Source organism: Saccopteryx bilineata, chromosome 4, assembly GCF_036850765.1.
Source record: "Saccopteryx bilineata isolate mSacBil1 chromosome 4, mSacBil1_pri_phased_curated, whole genome shotgun sequence".
NCBI lineage: Eukaryota > Metazoa > Chordata > Mammalia > Chiroptera > Emballonuridae > Saccopteryx > Saccopteryx bilineata.
Genome location: NC_089493.1, coordinates 160,929,727 through 160,951,408, shown reverse-complemented (window position 1 = coordinate 160,951,408; position 21,682 = coordinate 160,929,727). Strand labels below are relative to the sequence as shown.

At 39.8% G+C, this 21,682-nt stretch overlaps 1 protein-coding gene across 2 annotated transcripts; it reads right to left on the bottom strand.

Moving 5' to 3' along the window:
• Positions 1-77: 77 nt before the first annotated feature.
• Positions 78-21,068, bottom strand: LOC136335914 (F-box/LRR-repeat protein 21). Of its 2 annotated transcripts, XM_066277138.1 has the most exons (8): positions 20,994-21,068; positions 20,583-20,632; positions 18,992-19,123; positions 17,206-17,301; positions 7,136-7,502; positions 6,575-6,697; positions 1,863-2,034; positions 78-1,096 (listed from the first exon to the last, which is right to left on the bottom strand). In XM_066277138.1, exons 4-8 carry the CDS (start codon positions 17,286-17,288, stop codon positions 453-455), a joined length of 1,389 nt encoding a protein of 462 aa, XP_066133235.1. In that variant the 5' UTR covers positions 17,289-17,301; positions 18,992-19,123; positions 20,583-20,632; positions 20,994-21,068; the 3' UTR covers positions 78-452. The 2 variants fall into 2 exon arrangements, with proteins under 2 accessions (XP_066133235.1, XP_066133237.1); XM_066277140.1 differs by lacking the exon at positions 17,206-17,301.
• Between the last annotated feature and the right edge of the window lie 614 nt (positions 21,069-21,682).

Here is a 21,682-nt window from a genome sequence, read left to right as displayed (position 1 = left end):
TAAGCCAGTCTCTGTATTTTGATTTTACTCCCAGTTTTTAATACTAAATATCTTGTAAAATATATTAATACTAAAGTGAAACAGAAACAATGAAAAAAATATAAAGTTGTAAATGGTGTAATTTAAGAGACCCAAACCTCAATGTTATAAATTTATTTAGCAAGGTAAAATATGCCTTTAAGGAAGGCTAAGGAACATACCTAGAAACTATTTGCACTGTTTAGCATATCAACTATCTAACCACAACACAGTCTCTCTGCCCTATTTATGAACATTTCTGGCTTTTCAAAATTTCTCATTTTTTCAAATGTTTCTGCTGTAACCTAGTTTTGCAAATGATGAAACGTTTCAGCTAAAATATTTCTGCAATGCATCTTAAAATTTATATTTGTGTAGACTGAAAGAATTTAATAATTTGATTTAAAAAAAAAAGTTAACAAACTTTGGTGAAATTACCAGATAGGAATGACTTCAGGGAACCATGGTCTTCCCAGGTATTTGGAGACTTCACTGTGAATTTCATCTAGGCTATAATCATCATCAGGGATCAAAACTTCTTCCATTATGGACAACTGGGTTAGCCTTCTCCCACATAGTCTTACAAATTCAATAAATGCACTGCAGCTAACTTCACATCCACTGAGGCCCAAGGCTGTTAAGTTTTTACAACGTTTAGCAATACAAATGAGTTCATCATCAAGAGTCTGAAGACCACTGGCACATACCACTAACTCGATTAGTCGTGGAGAGTTAAGACCTATGCGTTCTAGAATTGCTTTGCTAGCTGAATGACCAAAATAAAGGTGAGTAACAGGGGTTTCTTCTTTGAAGAAGTTCTCAAATTCCTCTTCATGTAAAAAGAAGTACATAACAACATTAACTCCAGGGGAGTGTTTAATAAGTGCATCCCAACTTTGTTTTTTAATAGAATGAAATCCAATTTGTCCGGGATTTTCACTCACAACATCAATCCGAAGATGTTCAAGGTTCACATGAGTCTCACTGGAAAGTGCCAGGAGGAGTTCATCACTCAGCATGTAATAATTCAATGCCAGTTCTCTAAGGCCTTGACAATGATCAGCTACACAAAGGATTCCTGTGGAAAATGGGGAAAAATTCTTAAGAACAAAGACCATACTAATATACATTTCGTCAATTTACATTTCATATTAGTTATCCATTATTTACTAAAATAGACATCTAACGATTTCTGAGGAGATGGATGCCAAGATATACATAATTATATATATATAATACTATATACATAACTAAAATACCCTTAGGATAAGTATTTTAAACTATCTCTGGATTACAGATTAAGACTTTTTTGAAAAAAGTTTAATAAATTATGTTTCAGAAGCATGTAGTTCCTTCCAATAAGAAACTGCATTATTCGGCCCTGGCCGGTTGGCTCAGTGGTAGAGCGTCGGCCTGGCGTATGGAAGTCCCGGGTTCGATTCCCGGCCAGGGCACACAGGAGAAGCGCCCATTTGCTTCTCCACCCCTCCCCCTCTCCTTCCTCTCTGTCTCTCTCTTCCCCTCCCGCAGCCAAGGCTCCATTGGAGCAAAGATGGCCCGGGCGTTGGGGATGGCTCCTTGGCCTCTGCCCCAGGCGCTAGAGTGGCTCTGGTCGCAGCAGAGTGACGCCCGGAGGGGCAGAGCATCACCCCCTGGTGGGCAGAGCGTAGCTCCCTGGTGGGCGTGCCGGGTGGATCCCGGTTGGGCGCATGTGGAAGTCTGTCTGACTGCCTCTCCCAGTTTCTAGCTTCAGAAAAATACAAAAAAAAAACAAAACAAAAAAACTGCATTGTTACTATTACTATAGTAAAAAAATATCATGCAAGCTTAAAAATATAACCTACCATCAGATGAAACATGAGGGCAGCTGCTCATTTTTAGGAGTCTTAGAGTATCACTGTTATTGGCCACAAGAATCTTCAGGGAGGGATCATCCACGGGTGTGTCTTCAATTTTAATTGACGACAATGATTTTGAGTTGACAAAAACAACTGTAAGTGCTGACACAAAATGAGACTTACATGGCAACAAGAAAAAAATTATGAAAACATTATTTAAAGATCTACAGCTCAATCAAATAATTCATTGAAACTATTATATCAACATATGCTTATGAGAACATAGTAAAAGCAATTGTCATATTACTATTTTTCTTAGCACCACTGACCAGTAGAAGACACCTTTATAATATAGTTTTTTTTAATACTTTTATAATTCATAAGTAGAACGGTGATAAAGAGGTTACAAAGATTTCATAAATATGTGTTTCAATTATTTTCACTCTTAAGGGTTTAGTTTTCAATATTAAAAAGATAGTGTGTCCGTAAAGTCATGGTGCACTTTTGACCGGTCACAGGAAAGCAACAAAAGACAATAGAAATGTGAAATCTGCACCAAATAAAAGGAAAACCCTCCCAGTTTCTGTAGGATGATGTGGCAGCATGTGCGCATGCGTAGATGATGACGTAACATCGTGTATATAACAGAACAGCCCACGGCCATGCCAGTCGAGATGTGGATGGTACAGAGGAAAGTTCAGTGTGTTCTGTGGCTTGCTAAATTCGAATGCGTGACAAAAGTGCAATGTGAATATCGAAGCGCCACCACATAGGAATAACATTCCTCGGTGGGATAAGCAGTTGAGGGAAACTGGCAGTTTGGTGGCGAAACGCCGTTCTGGTAGGCCATCAGTCAGTGACGAGTGTGTAGAGACTATATGGGATAGCTACCTAAGGAGTCCTAAAAAATCTGTGTGTGAGCCCACATCAAACTGCACTGAATAGATATGAAACTGGGAGAGTTTCCTTTTATTTGGTGCAGATTTCACATTTCTATTGTCTTTTGTTGCTTTCCTGTGACCAGTCAAAAGTGCACTATGACTTTACAGACATACTGTATAATACTTATTTACTAGAAATTGGCAAGTTGTGGTCTTCTAGCCAAATCCAGTCCACAGTCTGTTATTGTACAGCTCATGAGTTAAGAATGGCTTTTACACTTTTAAATAATTGCAAAAACTGTATTGAAGAAAATTTCAAGACATGTGAAAGTTAATGAAACTCTTTCAGTGGCTATAATTAAAGTTACTGTAACACAGCCACACTGCTTCAAGCATGTCCTGTTATGTTGGCTTTCACACCGTGCCAGGCAGAGCTCACAGCATGCAGCAGGAGAGCTGTAGAAAAACGGCACAAGCCACACAGCCTCAAGTATTTATTCTCTGTACTGTTCAACCCCTGTCCTAGAAGAAAGATTTTTTATCTGGTTTATTTGCTCCTGTATTTCCAGCACCTAAAATAGTATCTGACATGTAGTAGCTCAGTAAATATTTGTTGATGAATAAAGTAATAAATGATATCATTCTTCAGTAACATGCTTTTTGCTAGCAGATTAAACAAAAATATTTTGAAACTTTCTGTTTTAAAGACTGATTAACTTAGAGTTTGTACTCAAAATGGGTGGAGCTTTACAAGTCTGCAGCTCCAGGATTTTTGGACACAGATAGAAAGTCTGGAAACTAAATTCATGCATGATCATTCTTCCTTTTTCAAAATCAATTTGGATTCTACCAAAGGATCTACTGTGCCTATTAGAATGACCAAATTGATTATAAATCTTAATTCATTTATAAGAAAACATATTGGCTTAACCTAGTTAACTGCTTTACATACATTTTTAAATAGTGGATGGCTAGACCTCTTTACTAAACTTTATGCTAAACATTGTTAGAGCAATATAAATACATTACTCTTTTTTTGTTAGAAAATTTAAGGTTTTTTTTCCCCCTTTAATCAACTCTCAGTGGACTCTTAGTTCTGAAGGACACAGGTAAGCATTAGAATACAGGTCTGCCCACTTCACTTGTACACAAGACCTACAGCAGAACCTGTTTTCACGAACTGAAAGAAATCCAGAGGATTCCACTTTTATGAGAAACTGCAAAAAGTTAAAATACTGTTCAGCATCTGCTTTGCAGCGAGCCGTGGTAGAGTCAGCGTGCACCTTGAGCAGCAAAAGTGGCCTTGCCAAGCTCCTTGTCCAGGAGCTACACTCCGCATCCCAGCATCAAGTTGCCACGGCTTTGACCTGTGTCTGTGAGCATTTGTGCTTCGTCTCAACTTGTTTTGTGCATCTGTCAATAAGATGTGTCCTAAGATAATGGCTTCTTTGCTTTACACCAGTGGTCCCCAACCTTTTTTGGGCCACGGACCAGTTTAATGTCAGAAAATATTTTCACAGACCAGCCTTTAGGGTGGGACGGATAAATGTATCACGTGACCGAGACAAGCATCAAGAGTGAGTCTTAGATGAATGTAGTAACAGAGGGAATCTGTTAATTTTTAAAAAATAAAACATCGTTCAGACTTAAATATAAATAAAACAGAAATAATGTAAGTTATTTATTCTTTCTCTGCGGACTGGTACCAAATTGCCCATGGACTGGTACCAGTCCGCGGCCCGGGGTTTTGGGACCACTGCTTTACACCATTTGGGTTTAAAAAGGTTTTCTAGGAAAGCTCTGCTTTTGGATAGCAGGGGAAACCTGTACAAATTTCATTATAGAAACAATATATTCTTTTAGCACTTTTTATGCCTTGCAAAATGCTGTACTTCTATTTTATTTTCCCCTTAGTGTACAAATGAAAAAAAACTGAGGCTTAGAGAGAGAGAGAGATCCATAACTTCCCCAGAAGCCACAGGGCCCATCTCACTGTGGAGGAAGCGCTTGAAATAAAGCCTGCCAATCACCACTGCCCCACTCTGGTGTCTTCATCAGCTAACCTAGAAGCTGGCTCTCCAAGCTGATATACATGAGAGACAACTTACAATCTAAAAATTTTAGGCTAATCTGATTCCAAAGTTTATAAACAAGGAAATAACCATTTAGAAGTAGTAAATTTTCATCTAATTACTTCTATTACTCTAATCCCCAACTGACCTATTTTTTTCAGCACATCTCTTAAAAAGATAAACAAGCTAGCAGAAATGCTTGCTAAAAGAGAGCCATGGCACAGTTTATGAGAGAGAAGATGTTATTATTCCTCTAATCTCTTCTATAGGAAAGTTTCATTAGTCAGTTTTACTGACAACCATAATTAGTAATTATACTATATCAGGCACTATTCTAATTCTGGTTTGGTTTGGTTTAGTTTTAGCGAGAGAGACAGAGACAGAGAGAGGGACAGATAGGGATAGACAGGAATGGAGAAAAATGCGAAGCATCAATTCTTCGTTGTGGCACCTTAGTTGTTCATTGATTGCTTTCTCATACAAGCCTTGATGGGGGGGGGGGGCTCCAGCTGAGCCAGTGACCCCTTGCTCAAGCCAGCAACTTTGGGCTCAAGCCAGCAACCCTGTGCTCAAGCCAGATGAGCCTGTGCTCAAGTTGGCAACCTCAGGGTTTTGAACCTGGGTCCTCTGTGTCCCAGGCTGATGCCCTATCCACTGCGCCACCACCTGGTCAGGCTAATTCTGGGTTTATAATGGGAAATAAACAAATAAGAATCTCTGTCTTCAAGGAGTTTATGATTTGATCTGGGGAGGAAAGAATAAACATGTTAAATAAGGCATTTTCAAGTACTAATGAATGATATAAAGGGGCTAAAATATTGTAACATAGAAGAGAGTAACTGAAGGAGGGGGTGCTAAGGAAGGCCTCTCTAAGGAGATGGCATTCAAGCTGAAGCCTGAATGAAGAGAAGACAGTTAGTTTCTGGGGCAGAGACTGCTGGTTGCTTCTGAACAACCACTCATCCTTTCTTCTTTGGTAATCTAGTTCTAATATTTAGCTGGGCATACTGCCACTCAGTTAAAAGACTCTTCTAGCCTCTAAAAACTCTGGTGTGGTCAGAGGGCTAAATTCTGGCCAAGGACACAAGCAGAAGCATTATGCGATACTTATGACTAGTCTCCTGGAAAAGGGAGGCACAACCTGCTCCCACTATTGCTTCCATCCAGCTGTCCAGAACAAGGATGTGATGGCTGGAACTCAGAAAGCCATCTTTGACACTGGGTATGAAGAAAACACCTTGGCAAGAACGGAGAACCTGGAGGAAGCCTTGGTTCCAAACATTTTCATACCAGCTACAGACTGTCTCACCTAAGGATTTCTTTAATGTAAGAGAAATAAATTTCAGTCATGTGTTTTGAGCCACTGTTGTTTTGGAATTTCTACAACATGGACTCAAGCAACGTCCTAGCAAATATAGTTTATTTTTTTATATATTATGCTGTTCACTTCCAATGAAGAGACTCTAAAATTATAGGAAAGGCTCTATACTGGCTCTACCTTCCCTGTATTCAAAGTAACTAAGTAACCTAGCACTTGAAAATCATACATCTAAATTTTATATTAATAGCATTTACTGGGGAAACAACTACTAAAATATATCTCAAGAATGAAACCATGCACATTTCAGCAAAAGTAAGTGCTAATCAACAGAAAATTGTTTTAAATACAAAAAAATAGTCCATTTTTAGGAAAAGAATCTTTTCTAATAGTTTGACAATATTTAAGAACTTTAGTATATCTCATGAAAAAGCAGAGCATCTTTACCTTGGACATATTCATAAAACTTGGCTTGGCTGTTGAAATCAAGCCCAAGGTCTGGATAGAACAATTCACCAGCTGAGAAAGTATATCACAGGCAGCTTCTGCTGATTCTGTGCTACTGTCAACCTATAAAGACAAGTTTAAATCTTAGTTTCATGAAGGTAACTTATTAGAAAATTACGGGCAAATACTTATTTAATAGAATTCATTTGCAAAATTATATTTACCCCATCATGTCATAAAATAAATTAGCATTTTTTCTTTATACAAACTGTCTCACATAAAAAAATGAGAAATAAAGATGACAAATTAACTTCCTAAGCACTTCATACTTTCAAATCTTTTACAATTACCTGAATTTTAATAGCATCCAGTTGAAGAAACTGAAGTTTAAGATATTTAATTATAGCTCAAATTCTACATCTCAATCTATGCAAATAACTACAGAAAATAGTCTGAGATAAAAATTCTCCAAAATTCATTGACTGCTTCAACATAAAGCTCTAGATATTAAAAATGTTAAAATATCAGTTGTGGTTTCTATTTAACACTTATTTTTCCTACCTTAAAGCTGACATACTGGAGATGGGCAGCATGCTTTTTAATAATCTGCTGAATGAGGTCAGGATGAGTGGACTTAAAATATGAAGTAGCTGGCTGGTTCAGTTCAAACTCAAACTTCCTCCAAAGGCCAGGCATATGAAAAACTTCATTCCATCTCCTACATACAGAAGATGCCCGGGCCCGATCTATTAAAGGAAGATACTGAAAAATGTGTAGTACTACATGGTGAGGCAAACTCCCCCAGTCTAGAAGAACAGTGTACATATGAGTCTGGCTGAGAGAAGAAGAGAGTCCAAGCTTTGGCTGTTTCAGTGCTGGTGAAGGCTGAACAATTTTATTCACAACAGATAAATTGTTCCTCTTCATTCTATAAACATTAACAAACATTGAGTGATCATTTTTTCACATTTCCATCATATATTTGTGCTCTAATTATATAGAATAACATTAGATAGTGAAAAACAGTTTAAGATAATTCAAAAAGTAATCTTCCACTTTCATGCATTAATAAATACTGATATGTGCTGGGGATACACAGATAAATAAGAGGAACTGTTCTCAAAGAGCTGTGTGCACATATGGTGACGTGCAGTGATAAATGCCATCACTAAAATTGGGACAACTTGCAATGAAAAAATAAGGCAATGCTATATACTTGATTCTGTATGTGGGAGGGCATGGTTAGAGAGGCTTCAAAGAGGAAGTGTCCCAAAAAGCTGTGCATGTCCCAGGTTTATTCCTGGTCAATTATAGTATTCTTTTTTTTTCTTGTGATAGAGAGAGAGACAGGGACAGACATCAAGGGAGAGAGATGAGAAACATCAATTCCTTGTTGTGGCACCTTGGTTGTTCATTGATTGCTTTCTCATATATGCCTTGACCAGGGGACTACAGCAGAGCGAGTGACCCCTTGCTCAAGCCAGCGACCTTGGGTTCAAGCTGGTGAGCTGTGCCCACACCAGATGAGCCTGCACTCAAGCCAGCAATGTCGGTGTTTCAAACCTGGGTCCTCTGTGTCCCAGTCCGACATTCTATCCACTGTGCCACTGCCTGTTCAGGCAATTATAGTATTCTTACTATCTCCTACACAGAAGCATCACATTGCAACTGTGCTAAGAACTCCTGGGGGTTCTGGGGGACAGTAAAACACAATTAAAAACAGAGAGAGAAGATGGCAACGGAGTAGACAGATGTTACAACTTCCAGCTCCCAGAACCAAAGTGGATTACACCTTAACTTAGGAACAATCATCTTGAAAAACCAACTTTGTACTAAACTAAGAGGAATCTATAACCAAGCATCACCAAAGAAACTACACTGAGACTGGTAGGATGGGCAGAGATGCAGAAGGGGCTTCCCTACTCCCAGGAGCGAGAGGCGCCCCAGAGAGTCTCTCATGGCAGGGTGGGTTGCCCAGAGAGTTGTGGGTCCACACCCACAGGACCAGAGCCCCAGAGACTAGAGGAGGCATATGGACAGTATTTAGCTGAAAGAAGAGCAGGGTTACTGTTTGTGAGAGGGAGACTGAACTCTCAGACCCAGGCTCCATCTTAAAGGGACCGTGCAGAAAACCTCATTCACAGCCACTTACCCAGGGCTCCGGGAGTGGGGAGCGCTGAGAGGACTTGAATTGAGAGAGAAGAGTGTGGTCTTGAGGACACAGGGAGAGACTGTGGGGGACAGCCACCCCGTACTGGGTCACTCCCCAAACTTAAAGTGGCCATTTTTCCTGGGAGAACCAAGCCAGCAAAGGGAAGCAATTATCCCGTCCACCAGAGGCACTCCTGCTCACATGCACTGGCCAAGATTAGATAAAAACCAGCCTAAAAGTGCAGCTGATATTTATAATGGCATCTGGGCCCAGCAGAGGCAGCCACAAATTCTGGATCACTTGTAGCTCCAAGAAGGTTGCTAAGGGCCAGTCATAAGCAGTGACCCCCACTGGTCTGCACCAGGTTCCAGCCAGGAATTCCAGGGCTGGCACATCCATCGACCAGATACATAGAGCATCAGCTCAGGACCTAACAACCCTAGTTAGAGTGGTATCTTAAAGAAGGCCTCCTCACACCTGACCAGGCTGAGGCATAGAAAATCCTGACACAAATAGCAAAAAGAGCAGTAACAGCAGACAAGTAGCCCATAGCAGATTACAAACAACAGCTGAGAACAACCCAAGAAGATCTAGAAACAACACAAGTGAAAGCTGGAGGCAGACAACACCAACCCTATATTCAGCTAGCTACACAAACAACAAACAACACATCCAAAGAAGCAGTCCAAACAGAGATTAAATTGGAAGACAGAGAAATTCAATCCAAATTAATCAACAAGAGAAATTCCCAGAAAAAGAACTGAATGAGATGGAAATAACCAAGATACCGGATGCAAAGTTTAGAATAATGATTGTTAGGATGTTCAAAGATCTTAGAGTAACAATGGATGGACAAAATGAGCACCTAAATAAAGAGACAGCAAGCATCAAAAAGGATACTGAAATCACAAAAAAGAATCAGACAGAAATGACAAATACAATATCAAAAATGAAGACTGCACTAGAAGGAATTAAAAGCAGGCTGGATGAAATGAAACAGAGGATAGAATCAGCAATTTAGAGGACAAGATAAACAAAAGCATGAAGAAGAACAGCAAAAAGAAAAGGGGATCAAAAAGTCTGAGGAAACTCTAAGAGAGCTCTGTGACAACATGAAGAGAAACAACACCGCATAATAGGGGTTCCTGAAGGAGAAAAGAAAGAACAAGGGATAGAGAACCTGATTGAAGAAATCATAGCTAAAAACTTCCCTAAATGGATGAAAGAAAAAGTCACACAAGTTTAAGCAGCAGAGAATCCCATTAAAGAGGAACCCAAAGAGACCTACACCAAGACACATCATAATTAAAATACCAAAGCTAAGAGATAAAGAAAGAAAACTAACAGCTGCAAGAGAAAAGCAGTCAATCACCTATAAGGGAGCTCCCATAAGGATGACATCCGACTTTTTAACAGAAACACTTGAGGCCAGAAGGGAATGGCAAGAAATATTCAGAGAGATGCAAAACAAGAGCCTATAACCAAGACTTCTTTATCCAGTAAGGCTATCGTTTAAAATTGAAGGAAAAATAAAAAGCTTCCCAGACCAAAAAAAAAAACAAAACACCTCAAGAAGGAATTCATTATAACCAAACCAATGCTGCACGAAATGTTAAGGGGCCTATTGTAAACAGAACAAAGGGGGAAAAATCTAGTAAAAGAGAAATGTAGATTTAAAGAACAAGATGGCAATAAACAACTATATATCAATAATAACCTTAAATGTAAATGGATTAAATGCTCCAATCAAAAGACATAGGGTAGTTGTGAGGAAAAGAAAACAGGATCCGTGCATATGCTGTCTACAAGAAACCCACCTCAAAACAAAAGATACACATAGACTGAAAGTAAAGGGATGAAAAAAATATTTCATGCAAATGGAAATGAAAAAAAAGCTGGGGTGTCAATACTTATATCTGACAAAATAGACTTTAAAACAAAGGCTATAGTAAGGGATAAAGAAGGTCATACATAATGATAAAGGGAGCAATCCAATAGGAAGATATAAACATTATAAATACCTATGAACCTAATATAGGAGCACCTAAATACATAAAGCCCATATTTTGATTGATATAAAGGATGACATCAACAGCAATACTATAAATGTAGGGATTTCAATATCCTACTAATATCAATGGATAGATCCTCAAGAAAAAAAAAATTAACAAAGAAATAGCAGCCTTAAAGGACACACTAATCAACTGGATTTAATAGATATCTTCAGAACCTTTCACCCTAAAGCAGTAGAATATACATTCTTTTCAAGTACATGGTACATTCTCTAGGACAGACCACATGTTAGGACACAAAACAAGTCTCAATAAATTTAAGAAGATTGAAATCATATTAAGCATCTTCTCTGATCACAATGGCATGAAACTAGAAATCAACTACAATAGAAAAACTGAAAAATATTCAAACACTTAGAAACTAAATAGCATGTTATTAATGAATGGGTTAACAATGAGATCAAGGAAGAAATAAAAAATTTCCTTGAAACAAATGAAAATGAACATACAACTCAAAATTTATGGGACACAGCACAAGCAGTCCTGAAAGGGAAGTTCATAGCATTACAGGCATACTTTAAGAGGAAAAAGCTCAAATAAACAACTTAAACCTGCATCTAAAAGAACTAGAAAAAGAACAGCAAGTAAAGCCCAGAGCTAGTAGAAGGAAGGAAATAGTAAAGATCAGAGTGGAAATAAATGACATAGAGGCCAAAGAAACAATAAGGAAGATCAATGAAACCAAAAGCTGGTTCTTTGAAAAGGCAAACAATATTATGAACCTTTAACCAGACTCACCAAGACAAAAAGAGAGAGGACTCAAATAAATAAAATTAGAAATGAGAGTGGAGAAGTAACAACTCATACAACAGAAATATAAAGGATTGTAAGAAAATACTATGAAGAACTGTATGCCATAAAATTAACAAAATTAACATAAAATTAACCTAGGTGAAATGGACAAATTCCTTGAAACATATAATCTTTCAAAAATCAATTTGGAAGAATCAGAAAACCTAAACAGACCAATTACAACAAGAACTGAAACATTTATCAAAAAACTCTTAACAAACAAAAGCCCTGGGCCAGATGGCTTCACAGGCGAGTTCTACCAAATATTCAAAGAAGAACTAATTCCTATCTTTCTCAAGCTATCAATATTTCAAAAAATTCAAGAGGAGGGAAGACTTCCAAGTTCCTTTTATGAGGCAAGCATAATCCTCATTCCAAAACCAGGCAAAGACACAAAACTATAGGCCAATATCCCTGATGAATTTAGATGCTAAAATTCTCAACAAAGTATTAGCAAACTGGATCCAGCAATACATGAAAAAAATCATACATCATGATCAAGTGGGATTTATTTTGGGGAGGCAAGCCTGGTGCAATATTCACAAATCAATCAATGTGATTCATCATAAACAAAAGGAAGGAGAAAAATCACATGATAATATCAACAGATGGAGAAAAAGCATTTGATAAAACCCAGCACCCATTTATGATCAAAACTCTCAGCAAAGTGGGAATACAGGAAACATACCTCAACATGATAAAGGCCATCTATGACAAACTCACAGCCAACATCATAATCAATGGGCAAAAATTAAAAGCAATTCCCTTAAGATCAGGAACAAGGTAGGGGTGTCCCCTTTCACCACTCTTATTCAACATAGTTCTGAAAGTCCTAGCCACAGCAATCAGACAAGAAAAAGAAATAAAAGGCATCCAAATTGGAAAAGAAGTAAAACTATCATTATTTGCTGATATGATACTGTCCATAAAAAAACCCTAAAGTCTCAGTCAAAAAACTACTGGACTTGATAAATGAATTTAGCAAGGTGTCAGAATATAAAATTAATATTCAGAAATCAGAGGCATTTTTTAATTTATTTTTATTTTTTATTTTTTTTGTATTTTTCTGAAGCTGGAAATGGGGAGAGACAGTCAGACAGACTCCCGCATGCGCCCACCAGGATCCACCCGGCACATCCACCAGGGGCGACGCTCTGCCCACCGGGGGCGATGCTCTGCCCCTCCGGGGCGTCGCTCTGCTGTGACCAGAGCCACTCTAGCACCTGGGGCAGAGGCCAAGGAGCCATCCCCAGTGCCCGGGCCATCTTTGCTCCAATGGAGCCTTGGCTGCGGGAGGGGAAGAGAGAGACAGAGAGGAAGGCGCGGCGGAGGGGTGGAGATGCAAATGGGCGCTTCTCCTATGTGGCCTGGCCGGGAATCGAACCCGGGTCCCCCCGCACGCCAGGTCGACGCTCTACCACTGAGCCAACCGGCCAGGGCCGGGGCATTTTTATACACCAACATTAAACTGTCTGAAAGAGAAATTAAGAAAATCCCGCTTGACCAGGCGGTGGCGCAGTGAATAGAGCGTTGGAGTGGGATGTGGAGGACCCAGGTTCGAGACCCCAAGGTCGCCAGCTTGAGCGCAGGCTCATCTGGATTGAGCAAAAAGCTCACCAGCTTGAGCCCAAGGTCGCTGGCTCGAGCAAGGGGTTACTCGGTTCACTGAAGGCCCGCAGTCAAGGCACATATGAGAAAGCAATCAATGAACAACTAAGATGTTGCAACGCGCAATGAAAAACTAATGATTGATGCTTCTAATCTCTCCATTCCTGTCTGTCTGTCCCTGCCTATCCCTCTCTCTGACTCTCTCTCTGTCTCTGTAAAAAAAAAATTCAAATAAAACAATGCCCCCCTTCACTATTGCAACAAAAAAAATAAATTACCTAGGAGTAAATTTAACCAAAGGTTAAAGACTTTTACTCGGAAAATTATAAAACATTGATAAAAGAAATCAAGGAAGATACAAACAAGTGAAAGCATATACCGTGTTCATGGATAGGAATAATAAACATCATTAAAATGTCTATATTACCCAAAGCAATTTATAAATTCAAAGCAATTCCTATTAAAATACCAATGGTAGGCCTGACCTGTGGTGGTGCAGTGGATAAAGCGTCTACCTGGAAACACTGAGGTTGCTGGTTCAAAACCCTGGCTTGCACGGTCAAGGCACATATGGGAGTTGATGCTTCCTACTCCTCCCCCTTCTCTCTCTCTCTCTCTCTCCCCCCCCTCTCTAAAATAAATAAATTAATTAATTAAAAAAATAAAATAAAATACCAATGGTATACGTCAAAGATATAGAACACATATTCCAAAAATTTGTATGGAACCAAAATAGAACACGAATAGCCTCAACAATCTTGAAAAAGAAGAATAAAGTGGATGGTATCACACTTCCTGATATCAAGTTATACTACAAGGCCACTGTACTCAAAACAGCTTGGTACTGGTATAAGAACAGGCATATGGATCAATGGAACAGAACAGAGAACCCAGAAGTAAACCCATACCTTTATGGACAATTGATATTTGACAAAGGAGGTAAGAGCATACAATGGAGTAAAGACAGTCTCTTTAACAAATGGTGTTGGGAAAATTGGACAGCTACCTGCAAAAAAAATGAAACTAGACCACTAGACACCATGCACAAAAATAAACTCAAAATGGACAAAAGACTTAAATGTGAGTCATGAAATCATAAGCTTCTTGGAAGAAAACATAGGCAGTATGCTCTCTAACATCTTTCGCAGCAATATATTTGCTGATTTATCTCCATGGGCAAGTGAAATAAAGGACAGGATGAACAAATGGGACTATATCAAACTAAAAAGCTTCTGCACAGCTAAAGACAATATAAAGACAAACCACAAACGGGAGAACATATTTGACAATACATCTGATAAGGGGTTAATAACCAAAATTTATAAAGAACTTGTAAAACTCAACACCAGGAAGACAAACAGTCCAATCAAAAAAATGGGCAAAAGAAATGAATAGACACTTCTCCAAAGAGGACATACAGCTGGCCAACAGACAGATGAAAAAATGTTCAACATCACTAATCATTAGAGAAATGCAAATTAAAACCACAATGAGATATCACCTCACACCAGTCAGAATGGCGCTCATCAACAAAATAACACATAATAAGTGCTGGCGAGGATGTAGAGAAAAGGGAACCCTCCTGCTCTGCTGGTGGGAATGCAGACTGGTGTAGCCACTGTGGAAAACAATATGGAGATTCCTCAAAAAATTAAAAATAGAACTGCCTTTTGAGCCAGCCTCCCACTTTTAGGAATATATCCTAAGAACACCAAATCACTGATTCAAAAGAAGAAATGCACCCCCATGTTTATTGCAGCATTGTTTACAGTAGCCAAGATCTGGAAACAGCCCAAGTGTCCATCAGTGGATGAGTGGATTAAAAAGCTGTGGTACATATACACAATGGAATACTCCATGGCCATGAAAAAAGAGGAAATCTTACCTTTTGCAACATGAATGGACCTGGAAACTATTATGCTAAGTGAAATAACCCAGGCAGAGAAAGAAAAATAACATATGACCTCACTCATATGAGGAATCTAATGAACAATGTGTACTGAGGAGTCAAAGAGAGGCAGAGGCGGGATCAAAGGGACCATAAGGAAAGTGGACAGAGGGAAAGGGGATGAGAGGATGGGACCAGAGAAGGGAAAGAAATTAGTGAATAACACAGAGTTAGAGAGAGCAGGAAAGCAAATCCTGGAGGGAAGGGGGGAATGTGCTGGGGGAGGGGGCCAAGAGGGATGTTGAGGGGAACACGGGTGTGGTGGTAGGGAGATATATTTAGGGGGGCACTCGAATCTATGTAAACACGATAAATTAAAATTAATAAAAATAAAGAAAGAACACATAGGTTTCAATGAGTCTCAGCTCTGCTAACCATGTGATTTACTAACCACGTGATCTTGTCTGAGAAAATTAATTTAAGCCTGTTTCCTCATCTGGAAAGCTGGGAAAACAGCAGTACCATCTCAAATGGTTGTTGGGAAAATTAAAGTACCTTAAATACCAGCACATAATAAGTGCTCAATAAATGTTGTAGTTGTTATTTTAAATTGTCCAATATATCAATATTTTTCTGAACAAATTCATTAGGTTGATGCACAAGTCAAACAAAAATTCAAATGATCTGTTACAATTTTCAGATGATACTCAAGACATAGGAGCTCTAGAGAAATTGGACATGTCAGGAGCAAAGTCTGTGTAAGCAACACACCTTCCAAGGTAAAACAGTAAAAAGCATTCTTCTCCAACAGAAAGAAAGAAATAATAAATCTCCACATATCAGTCAGCTTGAAATACAACTAAGTTCCAACAAATTTCAGATATACTCAAGTATACCGAGTTATCTTGTACATATTCTTACATAAGAATCCAAAGCATTTTAAGTATATTATTTGAGAGGCAAAATAGTAATGGTAAAGAGTAGTTCTAAACTTTAATGTTGGTTAACTAGTCAAGCCTCTTTTCACCCTTGAATGCTAGAAATGTATATGTGGAAGACTCAGTGCCATAATTAAAATATATCTTTAAATCTAATGAAATATTTATTTAATACAGAAATATTTCTGTCTTATGTGTCACTCTGATGTAAAACATTTCTTAATCACAACATACAGTTGGATCACAGAAGCAGGACTGAGTTACTGAACAAAATGAAAGGTCATCTTTAGGGTTTGGAAAACTGAAATGGAAAACAAAAATAGTTGCAAGCTGTGTCTCAAGCATCATATATAAGAGCTACCACATACATTTGTATCTGACTAAAATGACATGCATAATGGAGAACTGGTTCAGCAATACAACGTAGAATATATGAAACTGCGGACATCAGTAATTCAAAGCATACGCTATCGTGAATGGGCTGACCTATTCTTTAATGGTAATTCCCTAAAATGAAACAGTATGATGGCCCAAGGAAGGTAAAGGAGAGGACACTGGATTCTAAACTCTGATGTAAAGCACATTTATTGACATTTTGCTTGTAATCAGTTTATTTGGTAGCCTATAGAATGGACAGTTAAAATTTCACTAAGGTATTATAAAAAAGTTATCCTGAATATAATCCCTTACTAGAAAAGCAATGAAGCAAAAAATAAAACAGACTTCTTTCAAATGCCAGGTTAAAAAAAACAGCTTGCAATTCTAAACAAAGGAATTGTGCGATATATTAAATCTGACTGTGTATAATATGAATTGATTGTTAAACTATTTAGTAAAATCATTAAACTGCCAATTCACTGATAGAATCACCATAACTAAAGGACATTATGTACCAATAATTCCATTAAAAATAACATTGAAACCATGTCAACACAGTAAATTAAAAAAATTTTTTTTAAGTTTTTCCTTGCATACATTAGTTTTCAGAGCATAAAGCTCATCCACAAATCATAAACTTCATATAAAGTAATTTTATAGCAATGAGCACCTATAAACTACATTTTAGAATGCAAGACAAATTGATCTTTCTTAGCTTGAAAATGATACAAAATTCCAGCCTAAACATGCATGATCATTTTTAGAAATTGATCATTTCTTTTTCAAACTACCACCTTTCTTACCTAAAGAAGGCTTCCACGTTACAGTTCACTCTGAATGAACGAAATGAAGTAAGTGCTGCCATGGGGTACTCACCAACATCCATTTGATTTCACTGGCTAGGTTGGCAAAATACCACAAAAACACATTCATCAGAATGTATAAATAAAAAGTCAATAATTTTCATGCTTTGGATATTTATATATCATTGTATATGTTGCAAGTGTTTGTTAGGAAATTACTGATTATCAAACTTTTTTTTTTTTTTTTTTTGCATTTTTCTGAAGCTGGAAACAGGGAGAGACAGTCAAACAGACTCCCGCATGCGCCCGACCGGGATCCACCCGGCACACCCACCATGGGGCGACGCTCTGCCCACCAGGGGGCGATGCTCTGCCCATCCTGGGCGTCGCCATGTTGCGACCAGAGCCACTCTAGCGCCTGGGGCAGAGGCCACAGAGCCATCCCCAGCACCCGGGCCATCTTTGCTCCAATGGAGCCTTGGCTGCGGGAGGGGAAGAGAGAGACAGAGAGGAAGGCGCAGCGGAGGGGTGGAGAAGCAAATGGGCGCTTCTCCTATGTGCCCTGGCCGGGAATCGAACCCGGGTCCTCCGCACGCTAGGCCGACGCTCTACCGCTGAGCCAACCGGCCAGGGCTGATTATCAAACTTTTTTTTTTAAGGAAACCTGTCCATAAAAAAATAAAAATAACTGGTCTGGTTAGTGGAAATAGTACAACCCTTTCCAGGAATTACATTTGAAGCTCTACTAAAATGGAAGGCAGTAAATCAAATGGCTCTGAAAATTCACATTTTAATGCGCACATACGGAGAGATACTAGAAAAAATTTAAGGTAGTCCATGATTACATTTTTATGTTAATAGGCTATGTAAACCATTCAGTTCCAGTTTTTAGCAGCACATACTTACTACTACAACTATAATAATTAAATAAGCAGACAGAACTCTGATTACCTATTGTTCCCACATAAATATAGTTGGTTTGACTAGTCTGCTATTAACAGAACATATGCTTCTGTGGTTTTTAAATTTTTCACCTATATTGACTGATATAATTGATTCCTTCTTACTTGATTCATTCATATTCTCTTTGAGATTTGGCCAATTTTAGGCACAGCAACTTGTTATAGTTAGGAGTAGTCTATAGACATGGAAGAAAAGAATAACTGGTTTACACCACAATAAAACTCACAGCCTCAGCATCATGAATAAATGTCATAAACCAAAAAATAAATAAATGCATTCTACTACTTTTGTAAGCCAAATTAAACAACACAGAGGAGGTGGAGGAAGCAACCTATTTAGCAACTAAAAACTTCCCTTAAATCTCTACCTGCCAGATTGCATCTGATTCCTCAGAGTTTTGGAGAACAGACAGGGAGAATGTATTAGAGACCAGTATCAAAATTTGATTCCCCCCATTGTCATCTGCTCTACTATTATCCAAACCACTATTTTCCAGACAACAGCAAGGTTAGCTCTCTCTCTTTGCATACCACAAATAAGAGAAAAACAAGTCAAGTGACTTGTGTTCCCTTAATCAGATGACACACAATTTACTGCAGAAACTTTTATATTGAATCATCAATCTGGCTACTTTCATGTCTGCAGTTAGAAAATAATGTTATGTTAGAAAATTCTTTATGTTAGAAAATAATGAAGTACTGTAATCTGATAAGAGTATACACACAGGGAATCACTACCCAAGGTGCCTAAGAAGAGGGTATGCAAGTACCTATCTCACTCACATCAGTTCACTCGAGTCTTCAGGATCAGATGAATTACTTACCTCATTGCTGAAGGAACCTGATTGTCACTCTCTAGAACTGTGAGGGCTGGTGGAAGACTAAACCAGAATTCAGGATCCCATCAAGTGATAAGGGAGAGATGAGCAAGTTTGGCAGTGATCTTTAGCACAATTCTAGAGTACAAAACAGGTTTATTAGCGTTTGAGAAAGTGTAGTGATGACTCAAAGCCCACTTAGTGGCTTCACTAACCACCCTAACCCGATTTCCTTTTTTTTTTTTGATGTTTACTAATTTGGATGGTTCAGGTGACCATGTGAATCAGATCCTCAAAAAGTAAGAACTCTCCCACAGCCTTCTTGAGGGAAAGACAGTCAGAGATGAAAGACTAAACACCCAAAAAGCCATAGCGGTGGTAGCAATGGAAGCAACTATCTAATGCACCATCACCAGGTTCTTCCACATTGGTCAAATGAATACACAGAAAGTACTTTTAAAAGTCTCAAGTTTTAAATTACCACAACACTAGAAATGTTGTATAAATACTACAGGTAACAGAATAAAGATTCAAAACTATCTAAAAGGCTAGACAAACCCGTTGGAAGCAGCAAGATGAAAGTGAACAGGAAGTAATAAGCCAATGTCCTTTAAGTTACTTCCTAAAGTGGCACAGTGAGAAATCCAACAGCTGCCACACAGGCTGACAGTCTCCGCTAAGGTCTGGAATCCTCAGTCATCCCTACGGGTGACAAGGGAGGTGTGGCCTGGACAGGAGAGCTGAGGATTTGTTTCCAAACAGCTTTCAAACACACAGCTCTCGACTATACCTCTTCCCACAAATATAAGCCACGAGAGGAACAAAAAAATAATTTTTGGGGACTGTGGTAAAAAATATTTGTTCTCTGCAGCCCACATCACCTCTAAGTTCCCTGCTAAATCTAAAATCTACATTTAAAAAAAAATGTGCAAGTCAAATGATAACATCATCCAGGTTTCAACAAGACAAAAGGTAAGTAGTTATGTCAAACAAATGTCCCTAAAGCAGTGACAGCCAGCTTATGGGTGTTTCACTTTTTATCAGTGATTGAGCAGTTTTCTATACTCTCAAAAGTCTCTCTGTGATAATAAGATCTATCCATTTTTAAAAAATCCTTTCATTTTAGAATAACTTTAAGTGACTCATATGAAGCACTGAAATTTTCAAAATATATGTGGACTCAGAACAGCCTTTGAGATGCAAAGGAGAGAGTCACACAGAAATTGAACTGGGCAACCTGCTAAAATCCTTGACCAGCAGCATTTCCCCTCTGCTCCCGATGCTGGGACAGAAGGGTGAAAGCAGCTAGCCGGGCCCTGAAATAATCATAATTTATTCCACTTCGTATCTGGGGGTACATTTTTGGGCACACGTGCCGACGACAAAACCAGCACAAGCAAGGCTTGCGTCCACTCTCCGCTCGGACACCGAGTTCCCCGCGGCAAGTGTAAGCTGTCTACACTGCGGTCCTGCGAACCCTGCGAGGCCGAGCTTTCTCGGGGCCGCGCTCCGGCGGCGGGGCTGTCGTCCCGTCGCGGGCCTGGCATCCCCGACGCGCGACTGAGGGGGGACGGGACAGGCGATCCTCAGAGCTTACCCTCCGTCGCTGGCACACGACTGGACCCAGGGGCCGGTCCCGCGCTCGCCCTGCACACGAAACACCACGGAGGACACAAGAAAAGAACCGAGGCTGTAACCCCCCCCCCAGACCACCGACTTCGGGCAAATCAAGGGCGAGGGTGGGGAAGGGGAATGTGCAAGGCGCCTTGGCCTCGAGCCGGGGACGGGATCGCTCCTCAGGGGTCCCCCCCCCCAACCTCACGCCTCGGGCGGCTAAAGAAACCAGGTCACGCCTCCGTGTTCCCTGACAGCGCGCTGACGGTGGGCAATTCGGCGTCCGCGAGTCACCATGGCCCAAGGCGGAACCCGTGTTCCGGTCCGCAGCTTCCTCGAGGTCAGCTGAGGGGCCCTCCTCGAAGACCACCGCCACCCCAGCAGGGAATGCTACCTTGACAGACACAACCGCGTGTTTCCGCGCCTGCCGGGCGTTCGCGGGCCGGGCTGCGGCGGCGGCAGGAGCCGGCCCACCGGGTCCTCGCTCGGGGTGGCTGCCCCGCAGCTGGCGCTGCTCTGCCTCCGACCAAGACCCCGAGCCTGCGGGCGTCGCAGGCCGCCCCCGCCCCCAGGCCTCCACGCATGCGCGCAACTCCACTTTCCACGGGACACCTGTGCGCGCCCGCTCACACCTGTTTAGGAGGTCCGGGGCTGGAAGGTTTCTGCTTCTGGGTCTTCAACTAATTTGTTGTTAGCATCCATGCTGTAAGATCGACCGCGAAACTCTCAAAATGTTCCCAAATTAACAATTCTGGTCAAAGATTTAACCTCATCAAAAGTGCACCTTTACTGGCATACAAAAAGTTGAAAGGAAAAATTTAAAATATCAAAAGTGATAACAGCTTGCGTTAAATATGTATATATCATCTTCCTGTCCCGTGCCACATCTCATTCCCTGGGACAACCACTGTTCATGGTGTAAACTACCAGACCTACATGTACACATACACAAATATACAGTCAGAGGTGAGGATTTCATGACTCTTATTCATTAGTTTTTTAAAAATCTGAATTCAAACTGTACATATTCTGAAACTTAGTTTTGCTTTTTTCATATTGACACATAGATTTCCCCTCAAACCT

Excerpts from the sequence above, each read along its gene's own strand:
- LOC136335914 (XM_066277138.1), bottom strand. The coding sequence starts at position 17,288 with ATGGATGTTGGTGAGTACCCCATGGCAGCACTTACTTCATTTCGTTCA. Across the intron at positions 6,698-7,135 it reads TCCAGTATGTCAGCTTTAAG|GTTGACAGTAGCACAGAATC; the intron begins GTAGGAAAAATA and ends TTGTCTTTATAG. Across the intron at positions 1,097-1,862 it reads CCCTCATGTTTCATCTGATG|GAATCCTTTGTGTAGCTGAT; the intron begins GTAGGTTATATT and ends CATTTTCCACAG.